We start from the raw sequence: 24892 nt of genomic DNA on the forward strand, positions 1-24892 counted from the left end.
CACAAACTGAAAGCCACCATCCTCCTCCTGGTCCAGCATCTTCAGCCACGTCAACCACTGCTGTCCTCCATGCCCCCTATCAACAACCCGCCCCTCCGCCTCTCACCTTCAGCAGTTCCTGCTCGTCACCTGCCCACAGTCAGGTGTCTGTGAAGGAAATGTTTGAGCGCAAAAAGCCAATCTCGCAGAGTCACCCCCTTGCCCGGCGTCTGACAGCTGGCTTGTCGGAACTCTTAGCCCGCCAGCTTTTACCATACAAGCTGGTGGAGTCTGAGGCCTTCAAAAAATTTGTCGCTATTGGGACACCGCAGTGGAAGGTACCCGGCCGAAATTATTTTTCACAAAAGGCAATCCCCAACCTGTACTCTATTGTGGAAAAGGAAATCATGTCACGTCTGGCACACAGTGTTGGGGCAAGGGTCCATCTGACCACTGATAGCTGGTCTGCAAAGCACGGTCAGGGCAGGTATATAACGTACACTGCGCATTGGGTAAACCTGCTGGCGGCTGCCAAGCATGGAATGCGTGGCTCTGCTGCAGAGGAGTTGGTGACACCGCCACGACTTGCAGGCAGGCCTGCTGCCACCTCCTCTACTCCTCCTACTCCATCCTCTTTGCTAACCTCCTCGGCTGAGTCCTCTTCTGCTGTTGCGTCTTGCTCCACACCAACTGCACCCCCCCAGCTCCCCAGGGGCTATTCCACATGCCGGATACGACAGTGTCACGCTGTCTTGGGGTTGACTTGCCTGAAAGCAGAGAGTCACACCGGACCAGCACTACTGTCTGCCCTGAATGCACAGGTGGATCAGTGGCTGACCCCGCACCAACTGGAGATCGGCAAAGTGGTGTGTGACAACGGGAGCAATTTGTTGGCGGCATTGAATTTGGGCAAGTTGACACATGTGCCGTGCATGGCACATGTGTTGAATCTGATTGTGCAACGTTTTGTGCAGAAGTACCCAGGCTTACAGGACATCCTCAAGCAGGCCAGGAAGGTGTGTGGCCATTTCAGGCGTTCCTACACGGCCATGGCGCACTTTGCAGATATTCAGCGGCGAAACAACATGCCAGTGAGGCGCTTGATTTGCGACAGCCCGACACGTTGGAATTCAACACTGCTAATGTTCGACCGCCTGCTCCAACAAGAAAAAGCGGTCAACGAGTATTTGTATGACCGGGGTGCTAGGACAGCCTCTGCGGAGCTGGGTATTTTTTTGCCACGCTACTGGACGCTCATGCGCAATGCCTGTAGGCTCATGCGTCCTTTTGAGGAGGTGACAAACCTAGTGAGTCGCACTGAAGGCACCATCAGCGACATCATCCCATATGTTTTTTTCCTGGAGCGTGCCCTGCGAAGAGTGCTGGATCAGGCTGTAGATGAGCGTGAAGAGGAAGAGGAAGAGTTGTGGTCACCATCACCACCACCAGAAACAGCCTTACCATCGATTGCTGGACCTGCGGCAACACTGGAAGAGGAGTGTGAGGAAGAGGAGTCAGAGGAGGAATGTGGCTTTGAGGAGGAGGAACACCAACCACAGCAGGCATCCCAGGGTGCTCGTTGTCACCTATCTGGTACCCGTGGTGTTGTACGTGGCTGGGGGGAAGAACACACCTTCAATGACATCAGTGAGGACGAGGAATTGGACATGAGTAGCTCGGCATCCAACCTTGTGCAAATGGGGTCTTTCATGCTGTCATGCCTGTTGAGAGACCCTCGTATAAAAAGGCTGAAGGAGAACGACCTGTACTGGGTGGCCACGCTACTAGACCCCCGGTATAAGCAGAAAGTCTGTGATATGTTACCCAATTACCGGCAGTCGCAAAGGATGCAGCAGCTACAAAATAAGTTAAAAACTATGCTCTACACAGCGTATAAGGGTGATGTCACAGCACAACGGGAATCCAACAGGGGAAGAGGTGAAAGTAATCCTCCTCCTACCACCACAACCACGCCGGCAAGGACAGGACGCTTTACAGACGTCTTGTTGATGGAGGACATGCGGAGCTTTTTTAGTCCTATGCATCGCCACAGCCCTTCGGGGTCCACCCTCAGAGAACGACTCGACCGACAGGTAGCAGACTACCTTGCCTTAACTGCAGATATCGACACTCTGAGGAGCGATGAACCCCTTGACTACTGGGTGTGCAGGCTTGACCTGTGGCCTGAGCTATCCCAGTTTGCCATTGAACTTCTGGCCTGCCCCGCTTCAAGTGTGCTGTCAGAAAGGACCTTCAGCGCAGCAGGAGGTATTGTCACTGAGAAGAGAAGTCGCCTAGGTCAAAAAAGTCTTGATTACCTCACGTTTATTAAGATGAATGAGGCATGGATCCCGAAGGGACTGACAGTGGGGGATGCCTGGTGATGACTGAGATGCCTTGGCCTAAAAATGGTCCACACGCTGCTGTATATAATCATTCTCTGCATGCCGGATGACTTACGTGACGTCTCCGCCACCAACTACGGTTCAAGCCGCAATGTTTTAGTGCACTTTCTGCCTTAAAACCTCAATTTTTCAGGCCGCTGCTACAGCAGCGGCTGCAACAATACCTGCTTTTTCATGCATGTGTACATGCCTAATTTTTCTGGCCTCTGGTGCTACACTGTGGCTGCAAAAAAACAAAAAACAAAAAAAAAGGCACATACATGTGTCAATTCCCCTTCGTGATCGTTACCTTGTCGTGGTGAAGGGGCTTGCGTATCACAATGAAGCGATCACCTCTAGGATTGTGTTGGCACACCCCAGATGATAAGGTCGTTGCTTCATTGTGTACAGACCAAAAGCGATCCGCAGGATAATTTTTCCTAAAAAAAAACATTCATTTTCTTTCATTCTTTCTGCGGAGCTGGGTATTTTTTGGCCGCGTTACTGAATGCTCATGAACAATGGCTGTAGGCTCATGCGTCCTTTTGCGGAGATGACAACCCTGGTGGTCAGTCGAACCCAAGGCAACATCATCGACCTCATCCCATATGCGTTTTTTCTGGAGCGTGCCCTGCGAAGAGTACTGGATCAGGCTGTAGATGAGCATGAAGAGGAAGAGTTGTGGTCCTCATCACCACCAGAAGCAGCCTTGTCGTTGTCAATTGCTGGACCTGTGGCAACGCAGAGAGAGGAGTCTGAAGAAAAGAAGTCAGAGGAGGAAGGTGGCTTTGAGGAGGTGGAATACCAGCCACAGCAGGCGTCCCAGGGGGCTTTTTCTCACCTTTCGGGGACCCTTGGTGTTGTATGTGGCTGGGTGGAGGAAGAGACCTTCAATGATGTCAGTGAGGACAAGGAACGGGACATGGCTAGCTTGGTATCCAACCTTGTGCAAATTGGGAGTTTGCGGTTGTGCAAATGGACTGACTGACTGTTAAACGGGGAGTTTGGTCTGTCAGAGTTTGGTCTGTCACTGTGAAGCGGGCGACGGGTGTAACCCTTACACTACTTGACCGATAAAACATCATACCTGATCGTATTCACACACTGGATGTTTTAGTGCTGGTTTACACTGCCGCTACCACTAAAGTAGCGTCGCTTCCAGTGCGACTTTGGCGCGACTTAGCGCGACTTTGGCGCGACCTCATCGCGAGGTGACTTTTTATTTGGCCAATCACAATATCATGTTTTGTGACCGTCACCTAATTTCCTTTTCCTGTTTTTTGTTTTACATATTTCCCCATGTGTGCAGTGTTGTCTGTGTCATAGCTCAACTGATAGGCATGTTTGCCTTGGCATATCATATTTCAGCTTGCCAGAAAGAAAAAAAGACAGCTGGAAAGACACTGCATTAGTTTTCTACTAAAAATCATAAGAAAAATGCTGTTTTTTTTGGGTTGTGGACATACTACAGAGCTGAAACTTGACAGGTACACTTTTTAGACCCCCCAGACACTAAATACAAAAAATGACATGCCTGCCTAAAAAAATGCCCGATAAATGCCTGCAAGAGAAAAAGCCAGCCGCAGAGAAGCCGTATTCCTGAAAATATAAGAAAAATGCTGTTTTTTAGGGGTTCTGGACATGCTACAGAGCTGAAACTTGACAGGTACACTTTTTAGACCCCCCAGACACTAAATACAAAAAATGACATACCTGCCTAAAAAAATGCCCGATAAATGCCTGCAAGAGAAAAAGACAGCCGCAGAGAAGCCGTATTCCTGAAAATATAAGAAAAATGCTGTTTTTTTTGGGTTGTGGACATGCTACAGAGCTGAAACTTGACAGGTACACTTTTGTGACCCCCCAGACACTAAATACAAAAAATGACATGCCTGCCTAAAAAAATGCCCGATAAATGCCTGCAAGAGAAAAAGACAGCCGCAGAGAAGCCGTATTCCTGAAAATATAAGAAAAATGCTGTTTTTTAGGGGTTCTGGACATGCTACAGAGCTGAAACTTGACAGGTACACTTTTTAGACCCCCCAGACACTAAATACAAAAAATGACATGCCTGCCTAAAAAAATGCCCGATAAATGCCTGCAAGAGAAAAAGACAGCCGGAGAGAAGCCGTATTCCTGAAAATATAAGAAAAATGCTGTTTTTTAGGGGTTCTGGACATGCTACAGAGCTGAAACTTGACAGGTACACTTTTTAGACCCCCCAGACACTAAATACAAAAAATGACATGCCTGCCTAAAAAAATGCCCGCTAAATGCCTGCAAGAGAAAAAGCCAGCCGCAGAGAAGCCATATTCCTGAAAATATAAGAAAAATGCTGTTTTTTAGGGGTTCTGGACATGCTACAGAGCTGAAAATTGACAGGTACACTTTTTAGACCCCCCAGACACTAAATACAAAAAATGACATGCCTGCCTAAAAAAATGCCCGATAAATGCCTGCAAGAGAAAAAGACAGCCGCAGAGAAGCCGTATTCCTGAAAATATAAGAAAAATGCTGTTTTTTAAAGGTTCTGGACATGCTACAGAGCTGAAACTTGACAGGTACACTTTTGTGACCCCCCAAACACTAAATACAAAAAATGACATGCCTGCCTAAAAAAATGCCCGATAAATGCCTGCAAGAGAAAAAGACAGCCGCAGAGAAGCCGTATTCCTGAAAATACAAGAAAAATGCTGTTTTTTAGGGGGTCTGGACATGCTACAGAGCTGAAACTTGACAGGTACACTTTTTAGACCCCCCAGACACTAAATACAAAAAATGACATGCCTGCCTAAAAAAATGCCCGCTAAATGCCTGCAAGAGAAAAAGCCAGCCGCAGAGAAGCCGTATTCCTGAAAATATAAGAAAAATGCTGTTTTTTAGGGGTTCTGGACATGCTACAGAGCTGAAAATTGACAGGTACACTTTTTAGACCCCCCAGACACTAAATACAAAAAATGACATGCCTGCCTAAAAAAATGCCCGATTAATTCCTGCAAGAGAAAAAGACAGCCGCAGAGAAGCCGTATTCCTGAAAATATAAGAAAAATGCTGTTTTTTAGGGGTTCTGGACATGCTACAGAGCTGAAACTTGACAGGTACACTTTTGTGACCCCCCAGACACTAAATACAAAAAATGACATGCCTGCCTAAAAAAATGCCCGATAAATGCCTGCAAGAGAAAAAGACAGCCGCAGAGAAGCCGTATTCCTGAAAATATAAGAAAAATGCTGTTTTTTAGGGGTTCTGGACATGCTACAGAGCTGAAACTTGACAGGTACACTTTTGTGACCCCCCAGACACTAAATACAAAAAATGACATGCCTGCCTAAAAAAATGCCCGATAAATGCCTGCAAGAGAAAAAGACAGCCGCAGAGAAGCCGTATTCCTGAAAATATAAGAAAAATGCTGTTTTTTAGGGGTTCTGGACATGCTACAGAGCTGAAACTTGACAGGTACACTTTTTAGACCCCCCAGACACTAAATACAAAAAATGACATGCCTGCCTAAAAAAATGCCCGATAAATGCCTGCAAGAGAAAAAGACAGCCGCAGAGAAGCCGTATTCCTGAAAATATAAGAAAAATGCTGTTTTTTAAAGGTTCTGGACATGCTACAGAGCTGAAACTTGACAGGTACACTTTTGTGACCCCCCAAACACTAAATACAAAAAATGACATGCCTGCCTAAAAAAATGCCCGATAAATGCCTGCAAGAGAAAAAGACAGCCGCAGAGAAGCCGTATTCCTGAAAATACAAGAAAAATGCTGTTTTTTAGGGGGTCTGGACATGCTACAGAGCTGAAACTTGACAGGTACACTTTTTAGACCCCCCAGACACTAAATACAAAAAATGACATGCCTGCCTAAAAAAATGCCCGCTAAATGCCTGCAAGAGAAAAAGCCAGCCGCAGAGAAGCCGTATTCCTGAAAATATAAGAAAAATGCTGTTTTTTAGGGGTTCTGGACATGCTACAGAGCTGAAAATTGACAGGTACACTTTTTAGACCCCCCAGACACTAAATACAAAAAATGACATGCCTGCCTAAAAAAATGCCCGATTAATTCCTGCAAGAGAAAAAGACAGCCGCAGAGAAGCCGTATTCCTGAAAATATAAGAAAAATGCTGTTTTTTAGGGGTTCTGGACATGCTACAGAGCTGAAACTTGACAGGTACACTTTTGTGACCCCCCAGACACTAAATACAAAAAATGACATGCCTGCCTAAAAAAATGCCCGATAAATGCCTGCAAGAGAAAAAGACAGCCGCAGAGAAGCCGTATTCCTGAAAATATAAGAAAAATGCTGTTTTTTAGGGGTTCTGGACATGCTACAGAGCTGAAACTTGACAGGTACACTTTTGTGACCCCCCAGACACTAAATACAAAAAATGACATGCCTGCCTAAAAAAATGCCCGATAAATGCCTGCAAGAGAAAAAGACAGCCGCAGAGAAGCCGTATTCCTGAAAATATAAGAAAAATGCTGTTTTTTAGGGGTTCTGGACATGCTACAGAGCTGAAACTTGACAGGTACACTTTTTAGACCCCCCAGACACTAAATACAAAAAATGACATGCCTGCCTAAAAAAATGCCCGCTAAATGCCTGCAAGAGAAAAAGCCAGCCGCAGAGAAGCCATATTGCTGAAAATATAAGAAAAATGCTGTTTTTTAGGGGTTCTGGAGTCTGGACATGCTACAGAGCTGAAACTTGACAGGTACACTTTTGTGACCCCCCAGACACTAAATACAAAAAATGACATGCCTGCCTAAAAAAATGCCCGCTAAATGCCTGCAAGAGAAAAAGCCAGCCGCAGAGAAGCCATATTCCTGAAAATATAAGAAAAATGCTGTTTTTTAGGGGTTCTGGACATGCTACAGAGCTGAAAATTGACAGGTACACTTTTTAGACCCCCCAGACACTAAATACAAAAAATGACATGCCTGCCTAAAAAAATGCCCGCTAAATGCCTGCAAGAGAAAAAGCCAGCCGCAGAGAAGCCATATTCCTGAAAATATAAGAAAAATGCTGTTTTTTAGGGGTTCTGGACATGCTACAGAGCTGAAACTTCACAGGTACACTTTTTAGACCCCCCAGATGCTAAATCCAAAGAAATTTTTTATTTTTATTTTTTTTTAATTTTTCCAATAATTGGCTCTCTATCAAAAAATTATAATTTTTAAGAACTTTTTTTTGCGTGATCCCTCTCCGGCATGCCACAGTCCAGGTGTTAGTCCCCTTGAAACAACTTTTCCATCACTATTGTGGCCAGAAAGAGTCCCTGTGTGTTTTAAAATTCGCCTGCCTATTGAAGTCTATGGCGGTTCGCCCGGTTCGCCGGTTCGCGAACATTTGCCGATGTTCGCGTTCGCCGTTCGCGAACGGCGAATTTTAGGTTCGCGACATCACTACTTTTCACAGAAAGCCACCCCTGCCCTCCCCAACATGTGTAATACAATGAGGTAAAGGAGGAATATGCAGAGAAAGAAGAGGGATGGGGTGCTGGTTGTAAAAGGAAAGAGGCTTAGGGTGCTGGCAGAAAGAAGCAGGAGGGTTGGATTGCTGAGGAGGAGAAGGACATTTTTGTGTGGCTTTATGGGTAGGTCTCACCCCTATCTGATACAAGAGGAACATTTTGTGGGATCCACTGCAACTCAAAGAAGGAGCCTAAAATGCTCCATTCTGAGGAAAGAAACTTTTTGCCATCGAGGAGGAAGAGTCATTTTTGTCAAGGGATTCTAAGGCTTGGAGCCGCACTCACCAGTCCTCTCCTCTGCTCTTCTGTGCTCTGCCTCGCCCTCTGCTGCCTGTCACAGTCTGCTCTGTACAGTGTCCAGTCTCCACCATCCGTCCAGCTGCCAGCAGCATCTTCTTGTTCCACTCCACGGTGACGGAGACGGAGTCCACACACAGACTGAGTACACTGCACAGTCCAGTCCACACGCTGCACGCACTGTCTGTCAGCGGCCGGCAGGAAAACTTGAATGAGGGCGGGGGTGGAGGCAGGGGCGGGCGCAGGCGGACCTGCTGCATGATCTCTGCTCTGCGAGAGAACTTGGGAGTCGGGAATCTTCGGAACTGCGCGCCGCACATGCGCAGTTCCGATCTTGCCGCCGCCGCCGTAGATTTACTGGCACCTTTCTCCTGCTACGGGCATTTACGGGCAGGAGAAAAGTGCCCTGTTTTAACAGGCTGTCCGTAAATCTACGGACGGTTGGCAACACTGATATATATTGCTGTTTTGAAGCACTTTACTTGGGCTGTGATCCATAACCCCCGTAATTGCTTTTTTTCAGCGGGTGATTCTGTTTCTGCTAAAAGCGATCCAGTGGCTAATTAGCTGCTGGATTGCTTTTAGAAGCAGTGGGAGGGGTTGTCCCCCCGCCATCTCCAGTGTTTCTCTGGCTTACTCTTCAAAATGACCCGGCAGTTCGCGCAGCTGGCCATAGAGGTGAGACCAGATAGTTTCTACCCAGATATGCATGCTCCCTACCCAGAAATGCCGGATCACATACATATACGTGATCCAGAGCAGAGCAACTGTCCTTTCACTATACACTATATACACTATACACACTATATTACCAAAAGTATTGGGATGCCTGCATTTAAACACACATGAACTTTTATAGCATCCCAGTACTAGTCCATAGGGTTCAATATTAAGTTGGCCCACTCTTTGCAGCTATAACAGCTTCAACTTTTCTAGAAAGGCTGTCAACAAGGTTTACGAGTGTGTCTATGGGAATGTTTGACAGTTCTTCCAGAAGCGCATTTGTGAGGTCAGGCACAGAGAAGTGGATGAGAAGGCCTGGTTCAAAGTCTCTGCTCTAATTCATCCCAAAGGTGTTATGTCAGGTTGAGGTCAGGACTCTGTGCAGGCCAGTCAAGTTCCTCCACCCCAAACTCACTCATCCATGTCTTAATGGACCTTGTTTGTGCACAGGTGCACAGTCATTTTGGAAAAAGAAGGGGCCATCCCCAAACCGTTGCCTCAAGGTTGGGAGCATGAAATTGTCCAAAATGTCTTGGTATGCTGATGCCTTTCCCTTCACTGGAGTTCCCTCTATTGGAACTAAGGGGCCATGCCCAAAACCCTGAAAAAAAACTGCCACACCATAATCCACCCTCCACCAAATGATTTGGACCAGTGCACAAAGCAAGGTTCATAAAGACATGGATGAGTGAGTTTGGGGTGGAGGAACTTAACACAGTCCTGATCTCAACCTGATAGAACACCTTTGTGATGAATTAGAGCGGAGACTGCCAGCCAGGCCTTCTTGTCCACATGCCTGACCTCACAAATGCACTTCTGGAAGAATGGTCAAACATTCCCATAGACACACTTCAAAACCTTATGGACAGCCTTCTCAGAAGAGTTGAAGCTGTTATAACTGCAAAAGGTGGCCCAGCTCAATATTGAACCCTACGTACTAAGACTTGGGTGCCATTACAGTTCATGTGTGCGTGTAAAGACAGGTGTCCCAATACTTTTGGTAATATAGTGTATATGCATGGGTTGGTCCGCAAGATGTTAAGCTTTGGCAATAACACCTGGAAGCTGATTGGTTTCTATGCAGAGCTGTACCATCTTTTGCACTGTCTAGTTTCTGTTAGTAACAATCAATGCATTTTTGTGGACTGAGTGGTGTCAGTCCTACCCAGACTTTGTTTTTCTAAACTACTCTTTTTACTACTCTCTTTAGTCCCAAGATAACAAATGGGAGGGCCAATGATCATCTTTGAGATAACACAGGAAGTGTGCACTGGGCACAGCACTGCTTTACATTTCAATGGTATAATTAACAGACAGAGAAATCAATTTAAAAACATCCCCTAGCATTTCTGGATATGGCCATCATCAGTAATGATTCATGTAGCATTTACTACCTGGGATCCATCTGTCCTTAGCTCATGCATGCAGGCAGGAGAGTGTGCTTAGCTGAGAAACCCTCCCCCATCCTCCTGAAGACTACTGGGATATCTGACATCATTTGCCTAGGCCTGAAAACCGGGAAGTAACTAAAGAAAGGTAAAAAATATTTTTGGGAAAGAAAAAAAAAGAGTTTAAAACAAGTAAATATGTTATACCTTTCTTCTATAAATATGTTATATCTATGTTCTATTGCGAGCAGCAAAAATATTAAAAATAGTCAGTGTTGATTGAGAAAGTAAATTCTAGCAGATATATTCTAACAGTTCTTCTGTCCAGGGCTACAACTTTTTGTCACATGACATTTACTGTGCAACCTCCCTCTCATGCTGTAATGTATGTGTTTGGCTACAATAAACTCAGTTTGTAGAGAACATGGGGGATACTGGCATCTAGAGTATAAGAATATAGCTGGTTGGACAAAAAGGAGCAAGTGGTAAACATTGGATTATAGATAATTGGCTGGTATGTTATGTATATTGGGTTTGATGAAATAAAGACTTTAATGCCTATATTGTACCACTAAAATGACCAAGTCTGGTTATTTCTTTGTTTATTTCTGTGCAGACTCGTACACGTACAATTGAAGTTTATGCCCAGTTTGGAGGTATAGAATGCAGTGGAAACGCTTATGAAATTCGTCCTTGTGTTCCCACCAGGGGTTGCCCCATAGAGGATGGATGTGGAGACAGATTTCGATGTACATCAGGTAATTTCCTCTATATTCATCAATAAACAGAAAATACCATGGCTTACATATGGTAAAGCAGGACAGTCAGAGCACAAATTACTAAGGCTATACATTAGATAAATCCATGAGCATGTTCCTTCTTGTAAAGCCTTGTATTGCATTCATGTGTCCTGTGTAAATTTAAACTTTTTGAGAACATCAGGACTTACGGAGGGCTATGTACCCCCCCCCCCCCACTCCCACGTGAGAGTATATTATGAGTGTAGCTTTTGGTTGTGTAGGTATTAATTGCTGCACTGTGTGGGTGCAACCATATATTCCCCCATACCTGAAAGTACCAGGTGTCTCCCCAGGCTCCAGATTAACAGATTAGGGTGCCGGGGGTGTGCAGGGAAGGTAAGTACTCCTGATACCTAATGTATAGCAAATTTATCACATAGCCAAAGCTTCTGTCAGGTGCTAAAGCAGAGTTTCTTAACCAGGGTTCAATGGAACCCTTGGGCTCCTCGAGAGATTGCTAGGGGTTCTTTGAGCAATGAGCAATTTCTGCCTCTCAGATAAGTTCCCACTGACACCATTGATCTTTTGTAACTATCTTTAAGGGGGGAATTCTTTCCAATGACCTCAGGTGTAAGGAGCATTCTTCCCACTGATCATCACACTAATGTATCATGAGTTGTAGATTTAGTAGTTTTTAGCAGGGGTTCCCCCCGAGCCCAGAAAGTTCTTTTAAGGGTTTCTCTGTGTTGAAAAGGTTGAGGAAGGCTGTGCAAGAGCCAAACATTGCCTTGCTCATGGAGAAAGAGCTAGTTATTGCTAGACGTTTGGGATGCTTCAGAAGGCTACACAGCCCACAAGTTACATACATCCATAAATATCTTCATTCTTGTAAAGAAAACTTATACTTTGTCCATACTTTACTGAAGGCATTGTAGTCAATTAATACTTGTCCTTCACATGCTCTTTCACCTCCAGAATTCTCCATAAGAGCTTCCCCAAAGTTCTATGTAAGTTTCAACTTTCTGAGACAATCAGAACTCATATAGGGCTATTACATAAAGTGTGCTCGTGTTGGATAACTCCTAAGAGTGCCACACCCCGGGTATAGATAGCAGAAAAAGAATTTCCCCTGGTTGTGGGACTTTAAAGGCACTTATATATAATTGAATTGGGTAAGAACAAAACAAGATATATAAATATATCGTTTATTGAAAAAAATATAATAATAATGACACATATAGTTAAAAAATGGCAAGCTCAGTACATTACATCACATCAGCAGGTGAATAGTGACCACAAGACCCCAGGGTGTAGACCCAACGCGCTTCGGAGTGACAATAGTTACTACTCCTTCTTCAGGGGTAACCTTGGATAGTGGTATATTCTGCTGTATAAGTTTGGACTTGTAAGCCTGCCAGCATGAGGTTAAAAACAGATAATAGGAATGCTCAAGGCAATCACCAAGGAATACTGTTTAAAGATGTCAAAAGGAGTTCTTTTTGTTGGTTATGCTCCAAGTATGCAAGGACTTAGTGGTGTGTGCTGTCCAGCCTATTAAGGCTGGGTGGGGAAAGCTGAAACCCAAAATTTGGCAATCCTGCTTATAGGGGTTTCAGAACGCCGACTCATAGAGCACAAAAAATCCCTGTGTTCCTGGCAGATGAATTCAATTATATATAAGTGCCTTTAAAGTCCCACAACCAGGGGAAATTATTTTTCTGCTGCTTATATAGGGCTATGTACACTCCCCCTACTCCCATGTGACAGTGTTTGGTTATAGCTATTGGCTGCCTAGGCTTTATTGCTGCATTGTGGGGATGCAACCATACTTGGAACTACCAGGTGTCATCTCAGGCTCCAGATTAGCAGATCAGGGTGCAGGTGGAATTCAGGGAAGGAAAGTACTCTCTTTGTATGGTACCTTCAGTATTCCAAACCTGTTACTTAGCTGAAGCTCCTGTCAGGTGCTGAAAGCTGACATTGCCTTGCTGATGGCGAAAGAGCTATATTTTGTCAGACGTGTGGGATGCTTCAGAAATGTGCTCTGCCCAAGAACTAGCTCTTCTTCCATAGGTAAGTCACTATTACCCTCCAGCACTGGAATGGAACCAAACAGCCTTGGTTCCATCCCACTTGCAACAAGATTTAGGATTCTGGCTTTCTGAGAATTGCTTTTACATCACCCTAACACATCAGACTGGTGGTTACTATGTAAGAAGACCCCTGCCTCTTGGCTTCTTGGCTTCAACTGTATTTTCCCTAAAAAAATGGAAATCCTGTTTATATGGGAGCCCTCCACATTGCCTATGGCACTAATCACTGTGAAAATCGAATATTGGAGCATGAATACAAACTAAATTGTACGTAACAACTCGTAGAAGACAGGTTTTAGGATGTGTTTCATGTTAAATATGTAAGGATACTTAGAAAGTAAGAGCTTTCAATGTTTTACAATAAGTCCTACCTTTTCAGATAAGTTCAGTCAGCAATTATGGCACTATAAACATATTAAAAGTATAATATGTGTTATGATAACATTAACTATCAAACTAAACTGATTTTCCAGCACATAGAAAAGGAAGTTTTGTTTTTATAATTCCTAGTATGGTTATAATACTACCCCCATGATTACACAGGACTACCCCCATCATTACTCAGGACACCCCTCCCCATACTACCTCCATCATTACACAGGACCCCTTCCCCATACTACCCCCATTTTTACACAGGACCCCTCCCTCATACTACCCCCTTCATTACACAGGACCTCCTTCCCCATACTACCTCCATCTACCTTTGTCCACACACCCTTGCATTGCCCCCCCAGCGGTCTCACCTTGATAGTGTACAGGGGATGTCAGGCGAACACCAGGCACACCCCACCAAATACTCCAGTTAAGAAGTTCTTCAGCTGGCCAATGGTTTGTAGCATGTCCGACTTGGTGAGGGGGAGGAGTCGGTGTGACTGTTCCCGGACAAGGTTTATCTTACTGAGGTAGCCAATCACCTTACAGACTGCAGACATAACACGCATCCAATCACCACCGCCCCTGAAATTTAATTCTGCCCTCATCTCCTGAGTCATAGCCAAATTATCAACTATTTGCGGGCAGCGTGGGCTCAAGGAGCAGCTGCTTTGGGCCCCACAACAATGACTGGACCCATGGCAACTGGCCCTTTTGCCCCACATTAAAGATGGCCCAGATCTGGTCTATATTCTGCAGGCTTCTATATTATACATTTCTGGTAAACATTCAGTCATAGCCAAAACATGTATTTTCAATATTTGAGTTTATAGTTTTAATTCTTGACTCTCTAACTATGACACCATTCATTACCTAAAAAGGTTTAAGCACAAGATTGTATAATTGTTCTTCCAGATAAAACTGTAACAGTTGTGGGTGTATACTGTATATAAAATTGCTGTTTTACAAAAAAACATTTATTACAGGTTGTACACATGACACTGGGTTCACATAGCTATGTGGGTGTTCTAAAGGGAGAAAAATATTCATATTCAATACTATAGAAGTAAACAAAAAAATGTTTTTTTTGTTTTAAACTCTATTTAAACTTAAAGACAAATATGTTTTATACTGCAGCTTACCAGTCCTTAAAGTGGTTTTAAAGTCTTTTTTTTTTTTTTAATAACAAACATGTCATACTTACCAGCTCTGTGCAGTTAGTTTTGAAGATCCTCCTCTTTTCAGGTTTCTCTTCTGTGCTCCTGCCTCCCCCCTTCCTGATGAGTGCCCACACAGCAAGCAGCTTGCTGTGGGGGCACCTGAGCCAAATTACAGCTCCCTGTGTCCATTCAGACATGGAGCCGCGACCCGGCCAATCCACCACCCTCTCTCCTGATTGACTGACTGACTTTGATTGACAGCAGCAGGAGCCAATCGCACCACGCTGCTGTCTCAGCCAATGAGGAGGGGAGTCCCAGGCAGCTTAGAAACTCCTGCAACATCGCTGGATAAAGATGGGCTCAGGTAAGTATTAAGGGGGCTGAGGGGGGCTGCTGCAAACATAAGTTTTTTTTTATACTAATGCATAGAATGCATAAGGATAGAACAACCTTCTGCCTTTACAATCCCTTTATTGTGGTTGTAAATGCAGAAGGATTGCATTCTATGCAGTAATGTAAAAAATCTTCTATATGCAGCTCCCCTGGCAGCCCCCCTAAATACATACCTGAGACCAATCTCTATCCAGCGATGTGCATGAGAGCCGAGGCTCTCTCCCACCTCATTGGCTCAGATATAGCAGCGGGAGTCATTGGACCCTGATGCTGTCACTTACAGCCATTGACGGGGGAGCAGGGCTTGGGGCTCGGGAGTGAGCATTTGGCGGAGGGGTGGGGAGGAGAATCCAGCAATGCTGGTGGAGGGAACCGAGAAGAGGAGGATAGGGCTGCTCTCTGAAAAAACAATGCACATAGCAGGTAAGTATAACATGTTTGTTATTTAAAAAAAAATAAAAAATGAGCCTTTACAATCACTTTAAATATTGCTGCTTACCACCTTAATTGGTGGCGCTAGCAGTCAGAGGCAGCAGTGGCTTAGATGATCTCACACTGCACATATACAGCCGTGGCCAAAACCTTTGGGAATGACACAAGAATGAATTTTCAGGAAGTCTGCTGCCTCAGTTTTTATGATGGCAATTTGCATATACTCCAGTATGTTATGAAGAGTGATCAGATGAGTTGCAATTAATTGCAATGTCCCTCTTTGCCATGAAAATGAACATTTCCACTGCATTTGTGAAGGAGGCTTCAGGGCACCAAAGAAAGTCCAGCAATCAGCAGGGCCATCTCCTATAGCTGATTCAGCTGTGGGATCGGGGTTCCACCAGTGCAGAGCTTGCACAGTAATGGCAGCAGGCAGGTGTGAGTGAGTCTACAAACACAATGAAGAAGAGACTTTTGAAGGATGGCCTGGTGTCAAGAAGGGCAGCTAAGAAGCAACTTCTCTCCAGGAAAAACTTTAGGGACAGAGTGATATTCTGCAAAAGGTACAGGGATGGGACTGCTGAGGACAGGGGTAAAGACATTTGAATCCCCTTTCCGATTGTTTTGGGGCATCCTGAAAAAGCCGTGCCCGGAAAAGAAAAGGTGAGCGTTACCATCAGTCCTGTGTCATGCCAACAGTAAAGCATCCTGAGACCATTCATGTGTGGGGTTGCTTCTCAGCCAAGAGAGTGGGCTTACTCACAATTTTGCCTAAGAACACAGCCATGAATATAGAACGGTACAAAAACATCCTCCGAGAGCAACTTCTCCCAACCATCCAAGAACAGTTTGGTGAGGAATAATGCCTTTTCCAATGCCTTTTCCAGCATAATGGAGCACCTTGCCATAGGGTAAAAGTCATAACTAAGTGGATTGGGGAACATAACACCACAATTTTGAGTTCATGGCCAGGAAACTTCCCAGATCTTAATTCCATGGAGAACTTGTGGTTAATCCTCAAGAAGTGGGTGAACAAAAAAATACATGGCTGTACAGCATATATATCTATGAGGCTCAAGTCACAGGGAGTGCACTGCTGTTTTTCAGGAGAAATTCAAGACAAATGATAAATCTTTCAGGGCATGGTTTAGGCACAAAAAACATTTTAGATGTTTTTTTTATAAAACAGCAATTTTTTATATTCTAAATTGAGGTCCACTTTAATTTTTTATTTTTTTGGAGGATGACTTTTGCAAAATTATTGGGAAATATTGGAGACAGTGTGGTGTGAAGGGTATAAGAATGAAAGGATTCTATAATAATTTATGTAATATGTAATGCAATATTTATTGGCTTTAAGGTCAGTGCATTAGCCAGGCTCTGGTATGCAATGGGGATCATGACTGTGAAGAAGACAGCTCAGACGAAGCTAACTGTGATGTGCGTCACAAGGTTTGCGATACTGACAAATATGCTCCAAACACAGAACTTACCGGAACAGGGTAAGAAAAAACAATTTTATTCCTACTTGTCTACTACCTATGACAATGTTATCGAATGACATCTACACATTAGAAAAGCTGTATCATTTAAACAGCCTAAAGTATATGTATAAGCAAAGCAATTTTTAGTTCTAGAATATTTAGGATAGTACCCTGCCATTATTTTTTTTAATTTCAATAAATTTTTATTGAGAAAACAAGATTACAAAACAAAGTAAGTCATTCGAAATCAACAGTGTAATAACAAACAATGAATCTGAACAATCGGTAACATTCATAAGACATTTGTCCCCTAGTGCAAGAAATGAGTGGGATACCATGTTAGAACATAGCTTAGTATACCCAACCACTACCAATGTAGAAGCAAACATTCAACCTCCACCAAGGTGAGGCCCACCCGCGCACCCCTATCGGGAACCAGCTCTGCGCAGGGAGGGGAACCCCCAGGCCGGAGGCCGGAGCGAGGATGAGGTTAGGCAGGGCCCATATGGCTTCCCACTACCCGATGAAGGTGACGAGCATATCTATACCCACCCCACGGTCAAGAAGCTCCAATCAGTATCAGACAGCTATAGGATGGGGCGTGAGAAGAGAATGCCAACTAAGACCTATTAAGGTCCAACCATGAAGTTACCGAAAAGAGGAGGGAGGGGAAGAGAGGGATAGAGCAGAAAAAGAAAGAAGAAGGGGAACAAGGGAATAGAATATTGTCCAGGGAGAACTCACAACCACGAAAGCCTTCCAATGAGGGAGGCAGGGGCTCTGGTCTCTAGAGTGGGACTTTCACATAAATCGCCCATGGCTCCCATGTAGATTCAAACCTAGCTGTAGAATTTTCCAGTATACTAACCAGCTTCTCTTGGGTCATAATCTATGACATTTTCTGTTTAGCCCTAGAGAAGGATACAGAGGGGTATTTCCAAGCCCCAGCTATGGTTAATTTGCCCCCGTTACTGACATTTTTTTTTTTGTGAGTGCGTGTTCCCTTAGGCAGTGGTGTATTTAGGTTTTGTGCTGCCCTAGGCCTGACTAAACTTGTGCACCCCCTAATTTAAATATGACCTACCCCTTCCTGTAAAGGCCACACCCCTTCCTGTTTCTGACCGGTTCTGTCATCTGTAAACCACAGACCACAACCACAGTGTATCAGTGCCCATCAGCGTAGCCTCATCAGTTCCCATAAGTTCAGCCTCATCAGTGCCCATCAGTGCAGCATATCAGTGCAGCCTCATCAGTGCCCATTAGTACAGCCCCATCAGTGGCCACCAGTGCAGCCTATCAGTGCCCATTAGTGCAGCCTAAGATATTTGGACTTGTGTTTGCCACCACTGATTGTATTCATAGGATTAGTTCACTTATTTGTATAACAAATAGGAAGTCCATAGTCATTATACAAATAAGTGAAATAATTAGTGGCAGTAAACACTAATCCAAATATCTTATAAGATTGGAGTAATCTTACTAATCCAGTGACATATTGTGATAGCACATATGGAGGTGAGCAGGTCCAAAATATTATTGCCATCATATACAATTAAAAGTCCTAATTGTATATGATGCAAATCGATATGCTCGCTCAAGCACAAGGATGTTTAAAGAAATTAAATTATATTATTGACATGATGCCTGCCATACATGGGGGTGGAGGAGGGCAGGTGGAGCATTAGGCTGCAGTGCCACACTTATTAGCATTGGCGGCCGTGGGGCCAGTTATATTAAGTGGGGTTGGTGGTCTGCGGTCTGTCCGAATGTCCTCACCGGCCGGTAAAATCATACCAGCAGGTAGCAGTGTGACTGCTTTATGTGGGTGCCAGACTTATTTGCCTCCTGGACCCTGCCCTCTGGCCCAATTCGCCCCATAAGTCTGGCACTATACTAAAAGTGTAGCGCAAGCTGGAGGGCACCCTTTTCGTGCGAGAGCCAGGAGGAGGCTGTTTTTTTTTGTTTTTTTTTTTGTGCGGGGTGCAGCTTTTTTGCTGCCCCCCCTGCAAAGTGCTGCAATAGGCCTGGGCCTAGGCCAAGATACAGCACTGCCCTTAGGGCAGTGATGGCAAACTTTGACACCCCAGATGTTTTGAAACTACATTCCCTTTGATGCTCAACTAAACTGTAGAGTGCATGAGCATCATGGGAAATGTAGTTCTAAAACATCTGGGGTGCCAAGGTTCGCCATCACCTTAGGGGATGAGGGGTTCGCCTTAGGGACATCAGATCTCCCCCCTCACATTATGACATTTAAAGTGATTGTAAACGACCACTTTGTAAAACAACCCATTCAGTTTAAAATAGAAATGAAAGGCAAAACATTTTTGTATAGATATGAAAAAAACATTATAAATACCCCTTTTTCTCTTTTTTTATAAGTGATCACATTCCCTCTGTTCTCAGCTGCATTAGAGCTGGGGGGGGGGGGGGGAGGAGAAGCAGCCACACACTGATATTTCCAGTGAATGGCGGTGCATGTCAGGACAAGTCTGATCATTGGAGGAGAGTACACTGAGTTGCCAGCATAGCTAGAGAACTGACTACGATGTGGTCTCCTGTTTAGTGTGGTCAGTTTGTTATAGCATAGCAAGGGGACTAGCAGGAAAACCAGGGATTTCATATAAAAGAAGCAATACAAAGAGAACAGGATGCTTTCTCATACAAGTACATGGTACCGCAGGCACATATCTGGAATATGAAGTGTTGGGGTAACAAAGGCATTAAGCTGGCCATGCGTTATACAACTTTCTTGTTCAATTTACTTTAAATTTACCTTCAACTATGTAGTGCAAGGGTCTGCCTGATTGCATACAAATTGAAAGTGTTTAGGTTTGACCTCATATTCTATGGTTTTAGTAAATCTAAAGGAAATTTGTACAAGAAAATTGTATAATGTATGGCTGGCCTAATACGCCACATGAAGTGGGAGGAAAGTGAGGGGAATTACCCACTACAGCTGCCTATAGATGATTCATTTTTTTCTTGTTCAGCCAGCAGAATGAATGGAAAAAAAAAAAGCAAATACATTTCTCCATCCACACAATCAAGGAATCCTCTCCATTGCAACATTGTATTCTGACAGTGGGACTCTCCACTGTTATGCTGGCCATACACTAGCCGAAAAATTGTTTGGAAATCTGTCATTTGGACTGTTCGTTCGTTAATTTTTCGTCCAATTTTAATTAAATTTTCCAACAAGCCTGTTCAAAAAAAGACAATCTAACGATTAACGTCTGTGGAACAGGCACAGCCATACATGGATCGAAATTCGTCCGGTTCTGCTAAACCGGCTAAATTTCGACCCATCTATTGCCAGTTTTAGTGATTGGAAAAGGTGTCCCCATTAAAGGATTTTCCCCTTTATTCTTTTTCTGGTGACAACTGCAAATCTTGTATTTCCCATCACTTTCTGTCTTGGTGACAACGGAACAGAAAAAAAAAAAATGCTCTAAATATGCTTCAATACATGGTGAAATACACTATATTACCAAAAGTATTGGGACGCCTACCTTTACACACATAGGAACTTTAATGGCATCCCAGTCTTAGTCCGTAGGGTTCAATATTGAGTTGGCCCACCCTTTGCAGCAATAACAGCTTCAACTCTTCTGGGAAGGTTGTCCACAAGGTTTAGGAGTGTGTCTATGGGAATGTTTGACCATTCTTCCAGCAGCGCATTTGTGAGGTCCGGCACTGATGTGGACGAGAAGGCCTGGCTCATAGTCCTCGCTCTGATTCATCCCAAAGGTGTTCTATTGGGTTGAGGTCAGGACTTTGTGCAGGCCAAATAAATTCCTCTACCCCAAACTAGCTCATCCATGTCTTTATGGACAAAGTTGGGAGCATGAAATTTTCCAAAATGTCTTGGTATGCTGAGGCCTTAAGATTTCCCTTCCCTGACCTCACAAATGCACTTATATTATAAATCCGAAATAACAAATCAAATTTGAAAAAAAAAAATCACATTTGAAAACAAGAATAGAATAAAAAAGAATAGAAAATATAGGAATAGAAAAGAATAGAATAAAATAAAATAAAACAGAAATACAAGAATAGAATAGAGAAAACAATATAATAGAACAGAATAAAATAGAAAAAAAGAATATAACCCGCTTCCCAAATTCGAATTTTCGAATAGAATAAATTTGAATAGAATAGATTAGAAAATAATAGAATGCAATAGAAAAAAAAGAATAGAATGGAATCAAATAGAATAGAATAGAAAAAAAACAATAGAATAGAATTGAATAGAATAAAATATTTTGTTCTGCACATGTCTACTTTATGTGGATTATGACAGCTTCCTTACGTTTTTAATTATGTACAAAACTTGTTTCAGATTTGATGTTGTCACACAAACACGCAAAACAGCCACAGTCATTGACACAAAGAGTTTTGGTGGAAAGTGCCGGAAAGTCTTCAGTGCTGATAACAGAGAATACTTCAGGCTAAGTGAGAATGTCCTCACTTACACTTTTAAGGTAAGTCCATTGGGAAGTAATCATTTTTAGAAATATCTAGGAAAATAAAAACCCTTAATAATACATTTTCACCCAGAAAAACATGCGGAAAAAATTGTTTTTGCCCACATACCTTAAGACGGGTATTTTAGACTTAAAACTTACATAAAATCCTAAAATAATAAATATTTTCTGAAAGCAGAGAATATGTAAAATGAATACATGGCAGTTGCATACTTTTATGAGCATTAAAGTCAGGGTTGTCTCAGGATCCCCAGAGTTCTCACATTTGCATAGCTGGATTATCGATTCCCCGCAGCCAGAAATGGTGCCAGCAAGGGACACGCATAGCGGTGCTTCAAATGGTACAGGGGTTGGCCAAAAATATGGAAATACTACATGATTTGAAGGTGTGAAAATGACCACAAATTTTGCGTTGAAAGCGGAAGTGATGTAACATTGTTTTGCTTCTGCTGTGTGATGAGGCACCTGGGTAACAGGTGGGAAGCCTCTCTTTCATCATTCACTGCATGCGCTGCTAGTAATACGGACTCATGCCAGAGCTTACTAAGTTTCAAAGAGGGCAAATTGTTGGTGCCGCTTTGCTGATGCCTCTGACTAAAGTTGGCAATTTATTTGCGGTGTTGTGAGCTACAGTATCAAGGGTTATGACAGCATATACCGTTTCCGGGAAAACGTTGTCTCAAAAGCATAAGTGCGGTTGACATGGTCAGCTGACTGAAAGAGACAAAAGGATATTGCGCAGAATTGTGACCCGGATTTTTGCATGAAGAGTGGTATCAGATTTCATTATCAGCCATCCAAGACTTATATATGTCAATTCTTAGGAGAATTCAGGCTGTCTTGGATGCCAAAGGCAGTCCAACCAGGGGTGTATCTATGGTGAGGCAAACAAGGCGTTTGCCTTGGGTGGAATTTTTCTGCTCCCAGGCAGAAGGGACACTACAAGCAGTGGGGTCGCTACGGGGTTATGGACCCAGAGGGGTGACACCAAGGGTGGCCGTGGACTGACCGTTCAGTGACAGGGGAGCAAAGCGGAAGTAGAAGGCAGTGGTGGCTGTAGCATCCGATCCTAAACGTAGCTCACATTCCGGAGCAGGTCCTAGTCCCAGGCTGTAATCGTGCCTTGGCAGACTTGCTACACACAGCTGGTAAAAAGGAGCTGGTGGGCTGCAGGGAAGGTGGGAGTCCAATGTAGTTTTTTTTTGGGGGGGGGGGGAATGGGACAACCTCCTGTTGTAGTATGGGGGGATAGGGGAGCCCCTCTCCCTCTCTCTCTCTCTCACCCCTCTTTCTCTCACCCCCCCCTCTCTCTCTCAACCCTCCCTCTCTCTCTCACCCCCTCTCTCTTTCTCCCCCCACCTCTTTCCCCTCTCTTTCTCACTGCCCTCTCTCTCACCCCACCTCTCCCCCCCCTATCCTGTCTCTCAACCCCCCTCTCTCTCATCCCCCACACCTTTCGCCCTCCCTCTCTCTCACCCCCTCTTTTTAACCCCCCTCTCTCTCTCATCACTCCCTCTCTCACTCCCTTTTTTTATCCCCCCCTCTCTCTTTCTCTCTTTCACCCCTCCTCTCTCTCTTACCCCCACTTTCTCAAACCTCCACTCTCTCTCACCTCTCTCTCTCACCCCCCCCCTCTCTCTCACTGCCCTCTCTTTCACCCCACCTCTGAAGAGGTGGAGCTCTAATAGGAAGAGGTGGAGCCAAAAGAGGAAGAGGTGGAGTTTAAAGATGAAGGGGTGGATTTTAAACAGGGAGGGATTGGACAAATTTAGATGGGGGTCTGATATTAGTCTTGCCTAGACTGGGTCCAACACCATATTAGGTGATGATTTTGTTCTTTTACCATACTCCTTTCCATAATTTTGTCTAACCCCCTATATTTGGCCATAAAGAAACACTAAATGGATGAGAAAGCAGAGGTGGGGGGGTTATGGTTAGGGTTCGGGTTAGGGTTAACCCTAACCCTAACTCTAACCCTAACTCTAACCCTAATTCTAATCAAACTGATGTTCTACATGTTCTACATGGTTCTAGATGGACTAGTAGATGATATATAATCACTGCTCAATCTCACTGCACTTAGAACTTAATAAAGCACCGTCCTTTTTGCCTACTTTCTGTTTAAAAAAAAAAAGTTTGAATTTTCGAATTTGGTTTGAACATCCAGATTTGTTTGAAGTTCTATGAACGAGCGAACAGCCAATGCTCTGCTTGAACTTAGGTTCGACTTGAACTCGAAGCTCATCCCTACTTGTGACTTCTATCAGTGTCTGGCCGAGCAGTATTTAAATTTATCTAATTGTCCTATAAGGCTGCATGACCCCTGACTTTCTGTCTGGACAGTGCTTTGCACCCTCCCAAAAAAGAAAAAAAACTCTCTAGCAATACACACACCGTACTTAGCATGTGCAGAGTGCCTCCTAGGGCTCTGTTCTATCAGCAGATGGATTGGGGACAGTAAAAAAAGGGAGGATCAGAGAAGACAGGATCAAACAGCCTTTCCACATTGAGTATAACAAGCATGCATTACTGCATATACAGACTTACTTTACAGTAGTGGGTTTTGTAACACTTTAAACAAAAATAAACATTCAGTTTAAGCTTTTTTAGGCCTAATGCACACTTGAGCTCAAAACAACTGTTTTTTTTTTTTTTTCTGCCTCTAAACTCCCCTCTATGTTAGCCTATGTGTCCATGTACACATATATGTTTACAGGAGTTTAGAGGAAGAAAAAACCCCCATCACTTGCACGTTCAAGAGAAACACACCTATACCAAGAGAAGGCCAAACACACCTATACACTCTTAACCACTTAACGACCAGCCACGTAGATCTACGTCGGCTGACTTTGAGTGGTTATACCGGGATGATGCCTCTAGCTAGAGGCTTCATCCCGGTACCGTTGTTTGAAGCCGACGGTCGGCTTTCCATCGGTAATGATCGAAGCGGCTCGGGAGCCGCTCGATCGTTACCCGGGGGGGCGGGAGGGGACATCCCCCCCCTCCCGCCGCCTTCCGCGGCTTTGCTCGGGGCTCCCGTCCCACCGGGAGCCCCGAGCACCCAGCCGGCGCGTCCGCCGGCTGGATGGAGTCCCGATGAATGCCGGAAACGGCATTGATCGGGTCTCCGATGACGTAACCCGGAGGCGGCGTCCATGACGTCACGTCCGGGTTACTGTGCTGCAAAAGGCGGCAGATTTGAAAAACGGCTGTATGCAAAAATGCCATTTTCGGCGTTTTGCATACAGGGAAGTGTACTAGAGGGGTCTAGGGTCTTTTAGACCCTCGATCCCTCCATAAAGTGTACCTGTCACTACATATTGGAGTCACAAGGGATGTTTACATTGCTTGTGACAGCAATAAAAGTGATCAGATTTTATTTATTTTTTTTAAAAACCTGTAATAAAGTTAAAAAAAAAAGAAAAAATAAATAGGAAAAAAAAAAATAATAAAAAATTTAGCCGCCCCCGTCACCGTTAGCTCGC

The 24892-nt window shown here is 44.1% G+C and overlaps 1 protein-coding gene across 1 annotated transcript in view; it reads left to right on the plus strand.

Moving 5' to 3' along the window:
- Window positions 1-24892, plus strand: part of C7 (complement C7) — a 117916-nt gene that overhangs the window by 18315 nt on the left and 74709 nt on the right. The window contains exons 4-6 of the mRNA XM_082251610.1: window positions 10863-11004; window positions 16797-16938; window positions 21263-21404. Of these exons, the coding sequence (XP_082107736.1) occupies window positions 10863-11004; window positions 16797-16938; window positions 21263-21404 (426 nt within the window). The remainder of the gene's footprint in view (window positions 1-10862; window positions 11005-16796; window positions 16939-21262; window positions 21405-24892) is intronic.

Source organism: Pelophylax lessonae (genome assembly GCF_965119305.1).
Source record: "Pelophylax lessonae genome assembly, chromosome: 1".
Taxonomy (NCBI): Eukaryota; Metazoa; Chordata; class Amphibia; order Anura; family Ranidae; genus Pelophylax; species Pelophylax lessonae.